We start from the raw sequence: 17,290 nt of genomic DNA, 5'->3' as shown, positions 1-17,290 counted from the left end.
TAATATTTCAAGTTGAATTCTATTTGAGATTCTTAAAAAATAGCAGGTAAATCCATCCTTTTGAAAACTACTCCTGCAAATCTCTCTCAGGGCAAACTATCACCTTCTATTTATGTGTATGTGAATTTGGCACTCTTAAATTTATTGGAATGGGACACTAACCAGAATAGGTTCTATGTACCTGAAGTAAGCTATGTATAAATAGCCTTGATTTTTTTGCAGTCATATTTTAATGAACAAATTCATTGTACATAAATTATGTTTCTAATGAAGCCTATACTGTTTCTAAGAATTTATCATTCTTGGAATAGAACTATCCTTATTGCCATTCTTTATAAATATTTTCTGTACCTCTTCTGTTGAAGAGGTTCTGTGAAGAGTTGAAGATTATCAAAATTGAGCCTAGACAGTTAGTGTCCAGTACTTAAGTTTGAATTCAGTATTGCTAGTTTCCCCATCCTGGTGCCCTTTCTTCCTCAGTGGTGAACCATTTTCTTTCTTTAAGGAGTCAAAATTTGCCTACTTTTAATCTCCTCTCCTTATCCCCAAAAGGATTCTGATCTTATCTATACTTGTTGATTGATTAGTCAAGTGTGTATATATATCCAGATTATCTTTGTTATTATTTGTATTTTAAACCAGTTCTGTGGCTTTCTGTAAGCCAAATGGCTTTTGAAATTGCGAGAGGTAGATGTATATACACACCCACACACGCACATGTGTGCACACGCACATAAAGAATGAACACTACTTCCATTCTAGGTTATATGAGGACAGTATACACGGAAAGTGATTTGTAAACTGTAATAGCTGGTAATGCTGTTTATGGGAGAAAAATAGAGTGCCTCTGTAAATTCCTGGCATCACCAGATGAAATGGTTAGTGTCGTTTGGGCAGAACAGTCTGAAATCAAAGTATTCCTGCACTAAAGTGAACCATGAGGTTAAACACCGTTTATTTAGTATGCAGGTGGCTGAAGGGAATTGTGAAGGGCTGAGAAGCCTATATTTCCAGAGTGTGTGTAGAGAAGGCAGGGGAGGGAAGGAGGACATCTAGCTGCTAGCGATGTATTTTGTGAGCCGCTGGAGCAGGTGATTCTGTATTTTATCAGATCAACTTTTTTTTTTTTTCCTGGTTCTAAAGCTTGATACAAACATAGATCAAAATAGCAGGTCCTAATTGTAACTGTTCATGCCACACTGAATTCAACTGCATTGTACCCAAAATATTTTATTTTTGTGACATAGTTGATGTTGCCTTAAGCAGTATTTTGTTCTTGTTGCATAATGAATGCCTTATGTGATATTTTAGGGTGCATGCCTAAGATGTTAATTATTTCATTGCCAGGACTATTTGATCTATATTTGGTGATCTGGAAACAGTGTTACAAGCGTTTTATGTCCTAAACATGATAGTTTGTTGTTAAAGGCATTCTAGTCTACTGTAACTATATTTTAAGAAAGTTATTGGGGGTTTATATTCAACGTAAGTTGCATTATAGGGAGAAATAGGCTCTCAGCGTTTCCACACAATATACCTCACCTGATCATCAGGGATTGATTGCTGACATTAAGTATAAGATATTGATATATCGTTAACATTATGTGACTGTTACTATAGATAGATCTTTTTTTCATACGTCATTTAGAAGGATAGCTGGATGGATTTATAGAAACACTTTAAAAAATGCTACAGTGTTATGCATACAGCTGTTGGTTAAAAGTACTGAGTTTATTTTGTTGAAATTTGAAAAAATGAAAGGAAAATGGGAACTCACAGTTGAGTCCCCCGACTCAGATTTGAGGACTCAGAAAAGATCTCTGATACCATAATCCTGGATTTAAAGAATAAGTGGTGTGACAGGAGAATTGCAGAGGCCAGGAGATGAGAGAAGGCAAGGGGACACAGGTGGCTGAGGGCTGTTACCTACAGCTTTAGCATAGAAGGAGGCAAGAGGCAGGAGAGAAAGCAGTACATAGAAACAAGATACAGATTATTAAGGGCCATACAAGCCATGTTCGGAAGCTTGGAACCCATGAGCACCAAGGGCCACTGAATATCTTTAGGGCAGATTTGCAGTTTAGAAAGATCTTTATAGTAGGGCAAGTGGGATGCTGTGAAGAAGGAGGCAGTGAGCAAGGAGGCCACTGGCTGCTGAAATTACTAGATGAGAGATGATGGCAGCTTGAACTTGAGTCGGGATGGTGCAGATGGAGAAGAGGAGACAGTTTTGAAATATTTGAGGAGTTACCTAGCAGATAGAATTGACAGGATTTAGTGACTGGATGTGTAGATAATGGAGAAGTTCATTAAACAGTGAGTGCATTTCTACATAGTAATTAAATTACATTGCTGCTAATTTATAGGAGTGAAGATATATTTGACAAAGATGAACATAAGAATAGCAAGAATCGTCACCATGGTTTTGTATTAGTGTAAAAAAATTGAAAACTTCCGTTTCCTATTTGAAATTACGTCATATTTGATTTATTCATAGAGTGTATTACTGTGATGACACTATGGAAGAATGTAGGAAATTGACATGGAAAACGGTACAATATGCTTTTAACTAACGTAGTATGTGCAATTTGATCCACTCATGTAAACACACAAATATTTATGCAGGCATTAAATGTTTTACTGATAAATAAAGCTGTGAATAGTGGTTATACCACTGAAAGGGGAATTATGGAGGACTTACTACTTTTTCTGTATTGGTTGAAGTTATTGTATAGGGTAAGTCCTTTGCTTTGAAAGAAGAAATTTCTATTTTGAAAAAGTGTTTTGATTAACATGCAGTGTGGACAAAGATCCTGGAGGTACAGAGGTGAATGAGCAGAACTATAATGTTAACTGAATTTTGTGTGTTTATGGACTTTTCCCTAGATGATGGCAAAATTTAGAATAGAGAAGTCTACCATCATCTAAAACATGCTAGGAAACGTAAACAAGGGCTCAAGTCAGGGTAGCAGACGGTGTAAACTGGCCTCACAGCACTGGAGTTTACACGAGAGCTGAGGACTCTTGTCCGGGGAGAGATTTTGGAGTGAAGGGAACCTGGCTTCCACTCCCTAACTCAGCACCTTCCAGTCAACAGGATGTGAGGACAGTCACTGTCTAGAAGGGAGAGCCAGGAAAGGTCTGAGGATATATGGAATGGGGAAAGAGTGGGAATGTAAAGCGGTTTGTTTGTTATGGAACAGAGTATTGGGGGCACAATAAACATGATTATGAGGGAGAGGAGCAGGGGGAGTGTGGACAGAGGACAGCAGCTTGGTGACGAAAGGGCAGGTGAGGATGGGTGACAGGAGCTCCCTGTGGTGGACTGGAAAACAGCCTCCTTTGCGAACATTACCTAAGCTCGTCAGGATTTGGTGGTCTGGGATTTTGTTATTACCTCCTCGAAAGGGTGTCTGGAATGTCAGTTCCTCCCCCACAGACCCCTGGGAGGAGGTAACAGACCAAGTCTTTTCTGACGCAGGAGTGGCAAAAAGCCCTGGTGGTCAGAGGCTGGATCCTGGTTTTTTGCTTATCTTTCAGAAATCTTGGGTTTGTGTTTAAAATTTTATCCAAGTAGGAGACACTGACCAGCTTTTTTTCTTCCAGCCTGCTCCTAAAATTTTCCGCCTATCATTATGTGTCATTAACACCATGACTAAATTGACTTTGTCCTTCTGGTCCTCTGTGGTGTGTCCTCTCCTCACACTCTTTCTTTTGTTTTCTCCTTGTAACCCAAAACAAGACCTGAAAGTTAGCAAGGGGAAACCAGCAGCTAAGCCGATTGACTCAGTACACTTGACTTTACACAAAATGTTAAGTGAGTATGAGCAGTCTTGGATGGGAGGGAGTGTTGGCGCTCCTCAACTAAGAAAATTGCATCTTGGCTTCTGGACAGCCGGGATGTTGCTGCTACAAAAGTGGCTGTTGTAGACGGTTGAGGTTGCTGACCGCTTTTGGTAAGCAGAATGTTTTTTGTATGTTGTCGTATTATCTCGCAGTAGAAATTAGCTTGGGAGAAGCCAAATACATATTTTCTTGAGAGTTCAGTTTTTTTCTTCATTGAAATAGTTGTTTTTTTCTTGCTTAGAGATCTGTGGTCTTGAAAGGTACTTTTTAAGGCAGGATGCTCAACTTGATTATGCATCCTTTATAGTGTTGCCTTTATCATGATGTGTTGACCAGTTTTACCTAGCAATATCCCATAACATCTCTGTGCTCTGTGCTGTGGTCTGATAAATTGTTAAAATTATACCTAGAAATTCTCAGTCTTGGACTGCACTTTTCAGTCAATACATAAAAAGTCTGTGTAGGCAAATAAGCACAGGAATAGATGCTTAAAAGTATTCGCCATTAGGGAAATGCAAACGAAACTGCAATGAGATACCACCGTAAACCTGTCAGAATGACTAACCATATCAAATGTTGGCAAGAAGCAGAGCATCTAGAACTCTCATACTGTGCTGGTGGGAATGTAAAATAGTTCACCCATTTGGACAGTTTTGCAGTATCATAAAAAGTTAACTATGTAGCTACCAAATGATCCAGCTCTTCCAATCCTAGATATTTTGCCCGAGAGAAGCAAAAGTATGTGTCCATAAAGACTTGCATGTGAAAGCTCATTACGGCTTCATTTGGAAGAACTAACGGTGGGAAACAACCCAGATGTCCAATAGCAGCTAAATATGTAAACAGATCCATGCAGTGGAATACTACTCAGCAATAAAAAGGAGTGAGACAGGGGCGCCTGAATGGCTCATCAGTTAAGTGGCAGACTCTTCATTTCAGCTCAGGTCATGATCTCATGGTTCGTGAGATCGAGCCCCACATTGGGCTCCGCACTCACAATGCATGGAGCCTGCTTCCCGTTCTTTCTCTCCCTCTCTCTTCTCCTCCCCCACTCGCAGTCGCTCTCTCTCAAATAAATAGACTTAAAAATAATTTTTAAAAAAAGGAGTGAAACATTGATACATACAACAATATGGAGAAATCTCAAAATGGTTTTGCCGAGTGAAAGAAGACAGACAAAAATAAGAGTATATCCTGTATGGTTGCATTTATACACAATTCTAGAAAATATAAGCCAACCTCTAGTAACTGAAAGCAGATCCAGCGGCTAGAACTTTTGAAGATGATGGATAGGTTGGTTCTCTTGATTGCGGTGATACACAGGTTTGTTCATATGTCAGCACTGTAAATATGATACTTCAATGCAGCTGTTTTTAAAAACAATATAATATTTAAATTTGATGTTCTTGAAACTTGTTTTGTCTAATTTCAGGGAGGAAATCCTTCAGCAGTCTTTGTGGGAAAGAGTATCAACTCATGTGATTGAAAACATCTATCTTCCAGCTGCACAGACCATGAATTCAGGGACTTTTAATACAACAGTGGACATCAAGCTTAAACAGTGGACTGATAAACAGCTTCCTAATAAAGCAGTAGAGGTTAGGATATAATTTAATTAAATGGGTAAGAAGCATTATGTGAAGGGAGTAGGAGCCGTGAATTTTAGGTTTTATTCCCATCACAGCCACTTTTTCTCCTTTTAGTCTTTAGGCTCCATTTATTCTCTATTCCTTATCTCTGTGTTGGGGTCAGCCTTAATCCTATTACCAGTTACTACCACTATAAAAATTTACTGATTGGCATTTTGTTGGTCCGAGGGCATTGGTCCTGTTCCAAAGATAGCATTTAACAAAACCAGCAAAATTTGCTTAACTGTGAACTGTTTTTAACTTTTTCTACGAATAAGGATCCCATAAGAAAAATGTTTAATGGTTGAACTATTTCATCTATTGATTTTCTGCAGGGCTCAGTTGCACTTAAATAATCATTTCCTTAGTTAGGATCCTGCCAGAACATTAGACCAAGAATTATAAGAAAGTCCCTTAAAGAATGCTTATCTGTTACACATTGGCTGTACCACGTAGTAGTTGGGTGGTCTTTGGACTCCAGGTGCTTAACCTTTCTGTTTACTTGTACAATAGGGATGATGATGTTGCCCACCTCGCAGATTGTTATAAGGAGTAAATGTGCGTAATACATAAAATACTTAGACACACCTGGCCCACGGTAACTGCGCAGTAAATGCCAGCTGCTGTTACTGTGATGATGAGCATCCCCTGAGCTGATCTGCCACGCGTATTAGTCTGAAGAATGATTGCGCTCGCTCAGTAAGACGCGGTGTGTCCTGTGCCTCTTTGTGAGGTTGCTCACAAAATGAGAGTCAGTGTCAAAGATAATTTCATTTTTCATACTTACCTTGTCAGCTTCTAATTATTTGGGCGTCATTCCCCCCTCTCCTGTCCTGCTCCAGCCCTGACTGCACCTGTTTTCTCAGTTTCTTCCAGCTTCTCTTCCTGAGAGCTGGCAGCTGCTCTGCTGAAGCTGCAGACTGCTGACCCCTGTCAGTTCTCCACACATTTACCCCTGAAATAGCTGGAGAGCTGCTGCCATCACTCACCAGCTCTCCTCACAACCTGCCTAAAAACATCTGTGCGGCCCCGGTCCCACGGTAGGATATTTTCACATCCTAAGGCTCGGCCGTGGAAGTGGTCATTCTGTCTCCTGCTGCCTTCTCCCTTCTCACCTGGGTGTGGCGGAGACATGAGGCTCTGCCGAAGGTCAGGAAACATAGATTCTAATACCTCACTGGATATTCTTGAACAGCCATCTTTTTTATGCTGTGATTTCTTCATGTTTGAAAGGACCAGGGCTAAATAAAAAACACAGCATTAACCAGCCCACTTAATCATAAGTAGATTTAGTTCTTCGTTACTTCTGGCACTGGGCTCTTCCTTCCAGGTAATTAGGAGTTAGCTGTGATAGAGCCTGAATACTGCTGGGTTCTGTTTGAAGGTATTGATGCTTTGCTTCATATATTTGCATAAAGGCAAACATGTGAAGAAGACTAAATCGTTATGAAATTTTAAACTTTCTGCAGAATGAAAGAAGCAGGCAGACTCACCTCTTGTACAGAAGGAAATAAATTAGTGAACTAAGTCTGGGGGCTGATTGGAGTACAGACCTTAAGTCAAGGGGGCAATTTCTTTTCAGCTCCAGCTAGTGTTATGTAGGAATGTGGGTACAGTGCTGCCGGATAGTTCAAGAGAGGCTGGAAACACAGATTTTTATATGAAGTCTCTCTCTTTTTAATGTTGGCTCTGTTTGTTAAAATTTAAAACACCATGTAGGTCTAGCAAAACATGTCAGGACGCCAAATCTACCCCACTAGCTATCAGTGTGAGATCTCTAGGCCAGTGTTTATGTATGCGGCCTTTAAAAAAAAAAAAAAAAAAAAAAGTGGTTTCATATGTACTTTGTGATAAGCTTATTTCATCTGTTTGGCTTTAATTCACATGTTTGTCATGTTACATATTAAATATAAGTATGTACTGTGAATACAGCTTTTTTTCTTTTAAACCTAGGTTGCTTGGGAGACCCTACAAGAAGAATTTTCCCGCTTCATGACAGAACCAAAAGGGAAAGAGCATGATGACATATTTGATAAACTTAAAGAGGCTGTTAAGGAAGAAAGTATTAAGCGCCACAAGTGGAATGATTTTGCGGAGGACAGCTTGGTATGTCATTTGTATGTTAAGGTGTCGGCCTCATGCTTTTATATAATTTCTCAAATTGGTATCTTTTTGTAGGAAGCTGTTTTTATATGGCCATTTCAATTAGGTTCTGAATTTAAAATAATGAGGGGAAAGAAATAGTTTAACCATCTGTAATTAGCTCTTTAACATTTCTCTGCTATTTCTTTTCTTGGCTAGCATTTCAGAAAAAAAGTCAAACTTCGCGGTAAAGAGGCTTCTATTAACTTCCACAAAGTGTTGTCCACTAGCCATTACATGGACCTGATCTACAGATGGCTCAGATAGCTGCTTCTCATTTTACCCTTCGTGGTAATAAAAGGAATTAGATGCATTGGTTTTCAGTGGATTTGAGTCATACAATGTTAGACTTCTAAAATAATGCTAACTGCCACATGTTGAATGCTTGCAAGGTGCCTGAAACTCTACAGTGTATTTTGTAAGCAGATTTTATTTAGTTCTTAAGCAGCCTTATTATTGTCCTTGGCAAAACTCAGACCGAAGCCCTGACTCTGCTACAAAGCCTGACTCCTGACCTTCACCAAATCCAACCACCTCCAGCAGATCTTTTGTTACGTAGAACGTTCCATCACCATAATCAAACCTGGTTAAGCACCTGCTCTCTTCCCAGACAGTTCTGAGGAGAACTGTTGAAAGATTGAACAGTTTTCCAGGATAATGCATATCGCACTGTGGGCTGGTCATAATTGTAATTTATTTTAGAATAAGTGTTTGTTTTCATGTTTGAAAGCTATGTTCGTTCTTGTTAAATGCCTTATAAGACTAGCTTCCTGAGAGAATAGTGTCCTTTTTCATGCATTCATTCAATAATTATAAAATTTAGAGATCAGTTTTCTTATCATGAAGAACTCACATTTGCTTATGATTGTCTAGACCTTTTAAGCTTTCCTCCTTTACACTTTTCATTGGTGTTAACGGTGAGACAGTGGTTGTTTTTCTCGTTTTTTTGGAAATGCTAACACAGATCATATGGCAAAAAGGAGAGGTAGCGATGATCTGAATCATTAACTCCTGAGTTACTAGGGTTCTAGGTGCAGATTTTATGTGGTTACATGTGTAACATACCTCTCTCGATCTTAGACATAGCTTATACTCAATTTGGGATAGGAAGAAGTCTTCACTGTTTATTTTTTGGGGAAGAAAGCTGACAAGTGGGCAGGTAATAAGACCTGAATTTGTGTGGAAGGGGCATACTTTTATGTTGTTTTAGGCACATCTGTTCTTTTGGATGTTTGATAAGCTGTCGATTTGAATACAGTTACTAAGATTATAAGGCCTAGATAGATCAAAATTGGCTGTTTTTCTTTCCTTGTTATTTCAGAGGGTTATCCAGCACAATGCTTTAGAAGACCGTTCCATATCTGATAAACAACAGTGGGATGCCGCTATTTATTTTATGGAAGAAGCTCTTCAGGCTCGCCTCAAGGACAGTAAGTAGGACATGGGTTGAGTTGTGAGTATTCGCAGTGGTGAAGCGGGGGGGGGGGGGGGGGGTCATCCAACTTGATGAATGTTTGTAAAATAAAGTTTAAAAAAAAATAAAAGTAACATTTCATAGCTTTGTCATTAATAACATAGTTAAATTTTTTTGTGGGATTTTTCAGTCAATGGCTTAGTAACTAGGGAAAATATTAAATAAATTGGACATACGTTCATATGTACTCCTATTCTGAAAAAACTATAAGACAATTTTAGTGTTTGCCTCTATACCTATGGAAACGGTATACCTTGCAATACCAATTGTACCTTGCGCAGATTATAAACATATATAATTAAATCCTTTCTTCTACATGTACCATATCAATCATGTAATTTTTTTTGTCTTTATTTCAGCTGACTTTATATTGATATAGCACTTTGAAATAGTTAATAAAATAAGACTATTTAATATTAGTTATAATCTATGTACTTGGTAAATGATAAAATTTTTGATGAATTTTTAAAAAGTTTTTTTTAATTTTGCAGCTGAAAATGCAATTGAAAACATGATAGGTCCAGATTGGAAAAAGAGATGGTTATACTGGAAGAACCGGACCCAAGAACAGGTAAAAAAACAAATCTCTGGTCTTATGATATAATTTTGATTATTTTAATTCAAGCATTAAAATACCACTTTTGCATGCCTTCTAGACCAATCTTAATAATTTCAAATGTTTTATATCAGCCTTTCTACAATATAATGAAATTTTAGAATAAATAGTAAGCTATAAAAGCAAGTTGTTTTTTTCAAATGCAGTAGCTATGTTACTAAAATGGGAAATGAACCATGCTCCTTTTGTGGTTGATTACTTTGTTCGTTTCAGTTCCTTGTTTGAGGTAAAATGAAGGTTGAAGTTATAAACAAAAATAAAAAATGACACGAATTTCAGAGGATGTAGAGTAAATGTAATCAGAATGAAAGATACAGTGACTTTGTTTACCTCATCTGTTACTTCTGGATTTTTCTGTTGTCTATTCAGATTATTTTGTTCTTTTGCATTTTTTGCTGTTGTATTCCCAAAATAGGTATAAAAATTCAGACAGGAACTAGAATTACAGAATTTATTTATTCCATAAATATTTAATGAGCACTTCAGAAGAACAAAATGGTAAAGGCAAGTATAAATAAATTGACAAATGAGTAGAGGGAGGATGTATGAATCATTCAAATTCCCATCCCTTACCTTCTTTTTATTCCTTATTGTTATGGCTCCTCTTCCTGTCTAGCATTTAGTCATATACCACATCTCATTCTTACATTCATTACTTAAATCAAAGAGTGAAAACAGGATATAAAATCAAAATGCACAAGTGAAAGTAGTAATGACTAAGAAAAAGAGGTGGCATCCAGTCCTCTTTTCAGTCCGAATCCATGTAATTAGAGAAAGGAGAGCAAGATACAGAAATATCAAGAGAGAAGATAAAGAGAATGGAAAATTGCCAAATGACATATCATTCTTGTTTCCCTGTTTCCTTATTTATTTATTGTTTTGTTTTCATCTTAAATACAGAATTAAGTTATATAATCAACTTTTTTTTTTTTTAGTTTCATGCCCTTTTTTTTTTTTTTTTTTCGATAAGCTGTCTGTCAGATATTAGTCCCAATTTGTCTTTAAAAAAGGGAAGGAGGGGCACATGGGTGGCTCAGTCGGTTGAGTGTCCGACTTCGGCTCAGGTCACGATCTCATGGTCCGTGAGTTCGAGCCCCGCGTCGGGCTCTGTGCTGACAGCTCAGAGCCTGGAGCCTGCTTCGGATTCTGTGTCTCCCTCTCTCTCTCTGCTCCTCCCCCGTTCATGCTCTGTTTCTCTCTGTCTCAAAAATAAATAAACATTTAAAAAAAATAAAAAAATTTAAAAAATAAAATAAATAAATAAGGGAAGGAACAGTCTTCCTCTTCTCTTTTTTCTGATAGGATTTTTGTGGAGAGAACCTGAGGAGGTAGACAGGGTTAGCAGTTGGATCACATCTGTCTTCAGGGAGCATCAATTATCTCTCTCGACACATGGGCCAAAAGGAGGAGGTCTATCAGAAAAGAATTTCTAGGAGAGCCATTAGACTCTAACGTGATCTGACTTTAAGACTGGAAGAAGCAATGATTGAAAAGAACTGGTGTGAGGCAGGTACACCTGGAAGGAAAATGGTGTCCACCCATCAAGGTTTAGGGAAATTAGGCTAAAGTCTCCACAGTAATCGATGTTGGCACCTTGCCTCAGCAACTAGTGGCCAAATGCTCTCAGAGAGAAATAATTCCTAGTTGTAAACTATTTTCTCAGGAATTTGAACCTGTAGGGGATCCCTGCAAGGGAAGTGGAAAATTAAGTTTTAAGATTAATGGGAGGATCCGTGGCCTAGGAGAGGAATATGGAAACCCTTCAGAGAAGACCCTTTTCCTTTCAGGGTTTCAGGGCAGCATACGTAAGACCCAGACTGTAGAACAGAAGCCATAATTTGGAGTGTAGGGAGAGGGACACCAGGACTGCCTTGGGAGGTGTTTGTATGTGCGTGTTTCATTTTCTATTTCAAAAGAAAGCCTCCTGTCAGACCTACTGAATCAAGTTCTTATTCTCTAACCTTTCTACCCCTCTTGCTCCCAGTTGAAAACCACTGTTGTAGATCTCATTCCTGGAGGTTACCATGAGAAACAGATTATGGAAGAGGTTGAGACTGTCCCCACATCTCACACTGCAAGTTTAGGTGGCTGTGTTCCTTCTGTCTTTTTGAGTGATTGATTAAGCAGGAAAAGAAATTTAAGACTGTCCTACGTTAAAAATGAGAAGTCTGTGCTCTGAAAACTACTTTTTGCTTTTATGTTGTTACTTTTTCCTTAGTTTTCTAGGGAAAAATCCATTCCTTTGGAACATTCTCACCTTGTCTGAGCTGAACTATGGAGATCTTGGTCAGGATACATGGGAGAGTAGTGTTCTGAACAGCCAGGGTGGTGGGGACAGGTGGACAGATAGAAGTAAAAACAGGACAAGAAGAGTTGGGGAGTATCATCTAAATTAAAGATTTATGGGGCGCCTGGGTGGCTCTGTCAGTTAAGCAGCTGATATTGGCTCAGGTCATGATTTTGCAGTCCATGAATTCGAGCTCCATGTCAGGCTCTGTGCTGACAGCTCAGAGCTTGGAGTCTGCTTTGGATTCTGTGTCTCCTTCTGTCTCTCTGTCCCTCCCCTGCTCTCTCTGTCTCTCTCTCTCTCTCTCTCTCTCTCTCTCAAGTAAATATTAAAATTTTTTTTAATTAAAAAAAAAATAAAGATTTCCTTCTTACCTCAGACCAAGAGCAGATGTTTAAGGAAAATGTGAAATTTCTCTTCATTAAGTAATAGTTTTTCTAAAGTATCATGTTTTCAGAGAATATTAATTAGTAGTTTCATTTATAAACCAGTTATTTATATTTACATTTTATTCTTGAAGTACTCAGATACTGTAGCTTGCTACAGTTTGGGGCAGAGTGCTGTGGTAGTAACTTGTTTAGAGTAATCAGTGAATTTGAAGCTAGCTTCTTTTATCATGCAGTTTTGGAAAGATTGAAAAAGGAAAGATAAACATAATTTGGCACTGTATAAAAGTCTTACTTTTGAATTTATCACTAGTATATGTTTTCCTCCTTTGGTCCTCAGATTATGAACAGTTATAAAGAAGAGATTGGAGGTACATTTAAAAATGATAGGCATCGGGGCACCTGGGTGGCTCTGTCGGTTAAGCAACTGACTCTTGGTTTTGGCTCAGGTCGTGATCTCGCGGTTTATGGGTTCGAGCCCCACGTTGAGCTCTGCTCTGGCAGCACGGGGCCTGTTGGGGATTCTTTGTCTCCCTCTCTCTGCCCCTCTGCTACTTGTGCTCTGTCTCCCTCTCTCAAAATAAGTAAACATTTAAAAAATATAAATAATAAAAGCGATTGACACCTTCGGGCTCCTGGCTGGCTCAAACTATAGAGTGTGCTACCCTTGATCTTGGGGTTGTGAGTTTGAGCCCCATGTTGGGTTTAAAGATTATTTAAAAATAAATTTAAAAAAAAGGAATGATAAGCACCTTGCAGAAGCAGTTTAAAGCACAATTTTTATTAGAAATCTTTTTTTTTTTAATCCCAACTATGAATTTCATATTTATCAGAAAAGAAGCCTGTCAGCAGGTGCAAGTTCTTACAGCCATCTAGTTCTTAGATATGAGGCATTTATTAGAACATTATCTCTTCCCATATATTCAGGGTACTCTTTCCTAGACTGATATCCTACTCTAAGGTCAAGAAAGTATACAGTAAGCTACCTGGTGCTGTAGCTTCGACAATAAACCATTTCATCAAAAGCAAAATATATAACAAATGTGGCTAATTTCTTGTTTGTTTCTTTCTCCTCATAGAAGTCCAGTTTATTCTGCTTCCCAGAGCCATTGTCCTGTATCCTAAGCTGGGGACTGTGTTCTTTCTTGTTTGCTGTGTGGGGCTGGTCACCTATTGTGCAGGAGCAGTGTACTTAACTAAAATCAGGGCTCTGTTTTTATAAGCGTGGCAAATCATGAACCATCTAAAGCAGAATTCTCTTTTAAACAATTTCAAGTTTGTCCACAACGAAACCAAGAACGAATTGGAGAAGATGTTGAAGTGTAACGAGGAGCACCCGGCATATCTCGCAAGCGATGAGATAACCACAGTGCGAAAGAACCTGGAATCCCGAGGGGTAGAAGTGGACCCAAGCTTGGTAATAAATATTGCGGAAAAGCCTGAACTTACTTCCTTAATCTTTGTTCTTGCGGTAAAATGTTGCTACTTCTCACATGTTACTCGGATATAGAAGTGCTTGACCTGACTTGGGTCACTTGCTGACAGTAAAAACAGTTACTTTGGTTGTGTACAGAGTAGAGATTTATTCTTGGTGGTGTTTTCTTACGGGTAATACTTTAATTTGTAATGAGGAGTTTGAGACTTGGAAAAGTGAAGTACCTGGGCATGTTCAGCAGTTAGCTCTTGCAAAAGGAGGTGAAGCCCAGTCACATCTCTGCACCACGTTACGCTGTTTCAGATTGCAAAATAGAAGTTCTGCTTCAGTGTGTTTCATTTATATATATATGTTTTCTCTGTCAAATGTACCTTAATCAGGGACGCTAGGTGCCTCAGTCGGTTGAGTGTCTGACTCTTGATTTCAGCTCTGGTCATGATCCCAGCGTGGTGGGATCAAGCCCCATGTCAGGCTCCACGCTGAGTGTGGAGCCTGCTTGAGATTTTCTCTCTCTGTCTCTGCCCCTCTGCTGCTCACTCGCTCTCTCTCTTAAAAAAAAAAAAAAAGTGCCTTAATCAGGTATGAGTGGATTTAGAAAAAATGTGAATGTTAAGTTTGTATTAAATTGAGTAGTGCCTTGGGGTTCTATCTCATTTTCCTCACATCATCATAATAAATATGAGAATAAAAATAATTACAGACTATGTTTTGCTTATCTTCATGATGCTTATTTGGGGAAGATTTGAAAAAAATAACTGTTTCTGGGCCTATGTACCCCAGTTAGAGTGTAAGGGATTAAAACCTCATTTTAAGGGGAGCCTGGGTGGCTCAGTCAATTGAGCGTCCAACTTTGGCTCACGTCACGATCTCACAGTTTGTGGGTTCGAGACCCGCATCAGGCTCTGTGCTGACCTCTTGCTCAGGGCCTGGAGCCTGCTTCAGATTCTGTGTCTCCTTCTCTCTCTGCCCCTCCCCCGCTCATGCTTTGTCTCACTCTGTTTCTCAAAAATAAATAAATGTTAAAAAAAATTAAAAAATAAAAATAAAACCTTATTTTAATATTAGCTTAAGTTAACTTAGTGAAAGCCAATTAGAAAAATAATTCTAAGAGGGAAAACAATCATATAAGAAGTTTCAGAGCCACACAGAAGTTCTTTTAAAGATTATCTACTATTTATATTTTAGCACTTGAGAAATGAGTATATTTAATTTAAATTCCCCAGGAGGTCAGAACAAGAAAACTGGTAAAACTCAAAGCAAGTTAAAGCTGTTACATGTAGCATTATTTGTAAATAGAAAATGAAATTAAAACTAATGATTACATGAAATTATTAGTTGAATATAAATTTAATTTATCCATCCTTGGACTTTGCCTGCATATTAGGATATGGATTGGCTGTATATATTGACTTTCTCTGAGCAAGAAAATCTCAGCCCTTTTTCCAAGAGACATTTTGTTCTTCCAGTGCACTTGATGAAGCTATAAAATAGATAACAAGATAATTATGACAAACATAGCAGATGGACTACTGTCAGAGATGTGAATTCTAGCGCAGTTCCATCCCATTCGCTAGTAATACTGACATCATCTCTGAGCTTCCACTTTCCTCTGTGTTACATAGCGTTGATTGTACTGGTTGTACCTGCGTATGATTATTACTGGTCTACTTAGAAAAGACGCTTGCAAGAACCTTGAACACTTTGACAAACTACGTAATAATGACATGGCAGGAGTCATTTTGCTATGGTAACAGCAAGATGTAGTGATCAGAAAGGAAATAACTGTTGGGTTGATGGTCTGAGACCAGCTTCCTAGTCCTGACTCTGTCCTTAGATAAGGCTCACAACCTCTTTTTCCTTGGGGCCCCTTACCTCTAACTAGGGGCGGTAATAATCCCAACCCTATCTACTCTACAGAATGATTATTTGAATGTAATAGCAACGGTTGTTAAAAACACTACATATTTGGAAGTATATAAACTGGTAAGGGGTCAGAGTAGTGGTAAATCTAATCTTTTGTCTTAAAAAATTTTTTTTCTTAATGGGTAAAAATGGTTGGTAGAATAACACTGCCACTAGTTTTAATTAACTTTTTTATAAATAAACTTCGTGGATGACTTTTCAGAATGTGTTTGGTCAACCTGAGGGGAGTGTACAGTAACTCTTTGGTTTTGTTTTCTTCCTTCGTTTTAGATTAAAGATACTTGGCACCAAGTTTATAGAAGACATTTCTTGAAAACAGCTCTAAACCATTGTAACCTTTGTCGAAGAGGCTTTTACTACTACCAAAGGCATTTTGTAGATTCTGAGGTAAAGTGTCTAAAAACCAGGGAAAATGCTTTTAGTGATGGTTGTTTGGATGCTTGAAAGTTAACTATAGCTTTAGCATTAGTTTTAAGTCTTTTGATCTGCTGGGAAAAAGTATATATGATTTATGTCTGAAGAATAACCTAACTCCTATCTTTTCTAAGGTTTTTACCACTTTATATTTTACACACAATAAGATTTTGTGTGCAGAGAACAGGCACTAAACCAGTTAAATTTTTTTTTTTTTAAGAATTAACTTTTTTGTATTAGAAAATAACACATTCTTGTTGTGGAAATACAGTAAAGAAATGTAAAAGAAAATTGCAAAGGGAAATAGTCACTTACTAATACTCCTTACTAAGGAATAAGTCACTTATAATCCCCTGACCTAGAAGTAATTTTAGTTAACATTTTTATATGTCTGTTAATCTTTATAGTTGTGTGCATGTGTATAACATAATCCATTTGCATAGTGGACATCATCCTGAAAAAACAGCTTTTATTGTGCTTTTTCCTATATTGTATTTCTTTATATCACCAAAATCTTTAAATAATTCTTTGAAAGAAGTGTATGAAGTTGTACAGTGTAATGTCATGTTTCACAAAGTAACCGCTAGGTGGCAGCAGACTGATGTATTTTGAGCATTTTCTTGTAAGTAGAAGTGCTCTGAAAGAACTCTATCAATTAGTGATCAAAGGCCCCTAAAATGCTTTTGAGTTTTCTACAGCTTAAAGGAAATTTGTATGTAACTATACCTATGTAAAAAATGGCAAGTGTTTTGCGTAATTTAATCGTTGAGAAGGCCTCTCTACAGAATAAGTTCTTTTTGAAGCATATCATTAATTTATTTTTATCTACAAGCTGCATTTCAGAACTGGCTTGCATGCATGCTCGAAGAAAAGAGGTTAACCTAAGGACATATTTAAGCTAACATGGTTGTTAGCTGAAACTAAATACAAATTAAGGGTATATGCTGTGAATTTCCACTTGTATATAATGTCATGAAATTCTCTACTTCCCAGATTCATTTGCTTTGTCCTCGGAATCAAAACAAAGCTATATAGGAGTGAGGTAAATTGAATGCAAATCACGTGGAAGTTCGTGAACCCTGAGCAGAAATGATTTGGTGGCTTCTATCTGCGATAGGAGTACATGTATTAGATAAATC

At 37.9% G+C, this 17,290-nt stretch overlaps 1 protein-coding gene across 11 annotated transcripts in view; it reads left to right on the top strand.

The window, feature by feature from the left end:
• OPA1 (OPA1 mitochondrial dynamin like GTPase) overlaps positions 1–17,290 on the top strand; it is an 85,349-nt gene that overhangs the window by 42,946 nt on the left and 25,113 nt on the right. For all 11 annotated transcript variants that reach the window (XR_008297741.1, XR_008297739.1, XR_008297740.1 and 8 more), the window contains 6 exons: positions 5,279–5,444; positions 7,428–7,580; positions 8,938–9,046; positions 9,582–9,661; positions 13,656–13,796; positions 16,008–16,124. Coding sequence is in view for 4 of the 11 variants with exons in the window: in XM_027061181.2 (XP_026916982.1) it covers positions 5,279–5,444; positions 7,428–7,580; positions 8,938–9,046; positions 9,582–9,661; positions 13,656–13,796; positions 16,008–16,124 (766 nt within the window). In the remaining 7 variants the exon portion in view is untranslated. The remainder of the gene's footprint in view (positions 1–5,278; positions 5,445–7,427; positions 7,581–8,937; positions 9,047–9,581; positions 9,662–13,655; positions 13,797–16,007; positions 16,125–17,290) is intronic.

This window comes from Acinonyx jubatus, chromosome C2 (genome assembly GCF_027475565.1).
Source record: "Acinonyx jubatus isolate Ajub_Pintada_27869175 chromosome C2, VMU_Ajub_asm_v1.0, whole genome shotgun sequence".
In the NCBI taxonomy this organism is placed as follows: domain Eukaryota; kingdom Metazoa; phylum Chordata; class Mammalia; order Carnivora; family Felidae; genus Acinonyx; species Acinonyx jubatus.
Note: the sequence above shows the minus strand (reverse complement) of the source record. Positions and strands in the feature narration are given on the sequence as shown.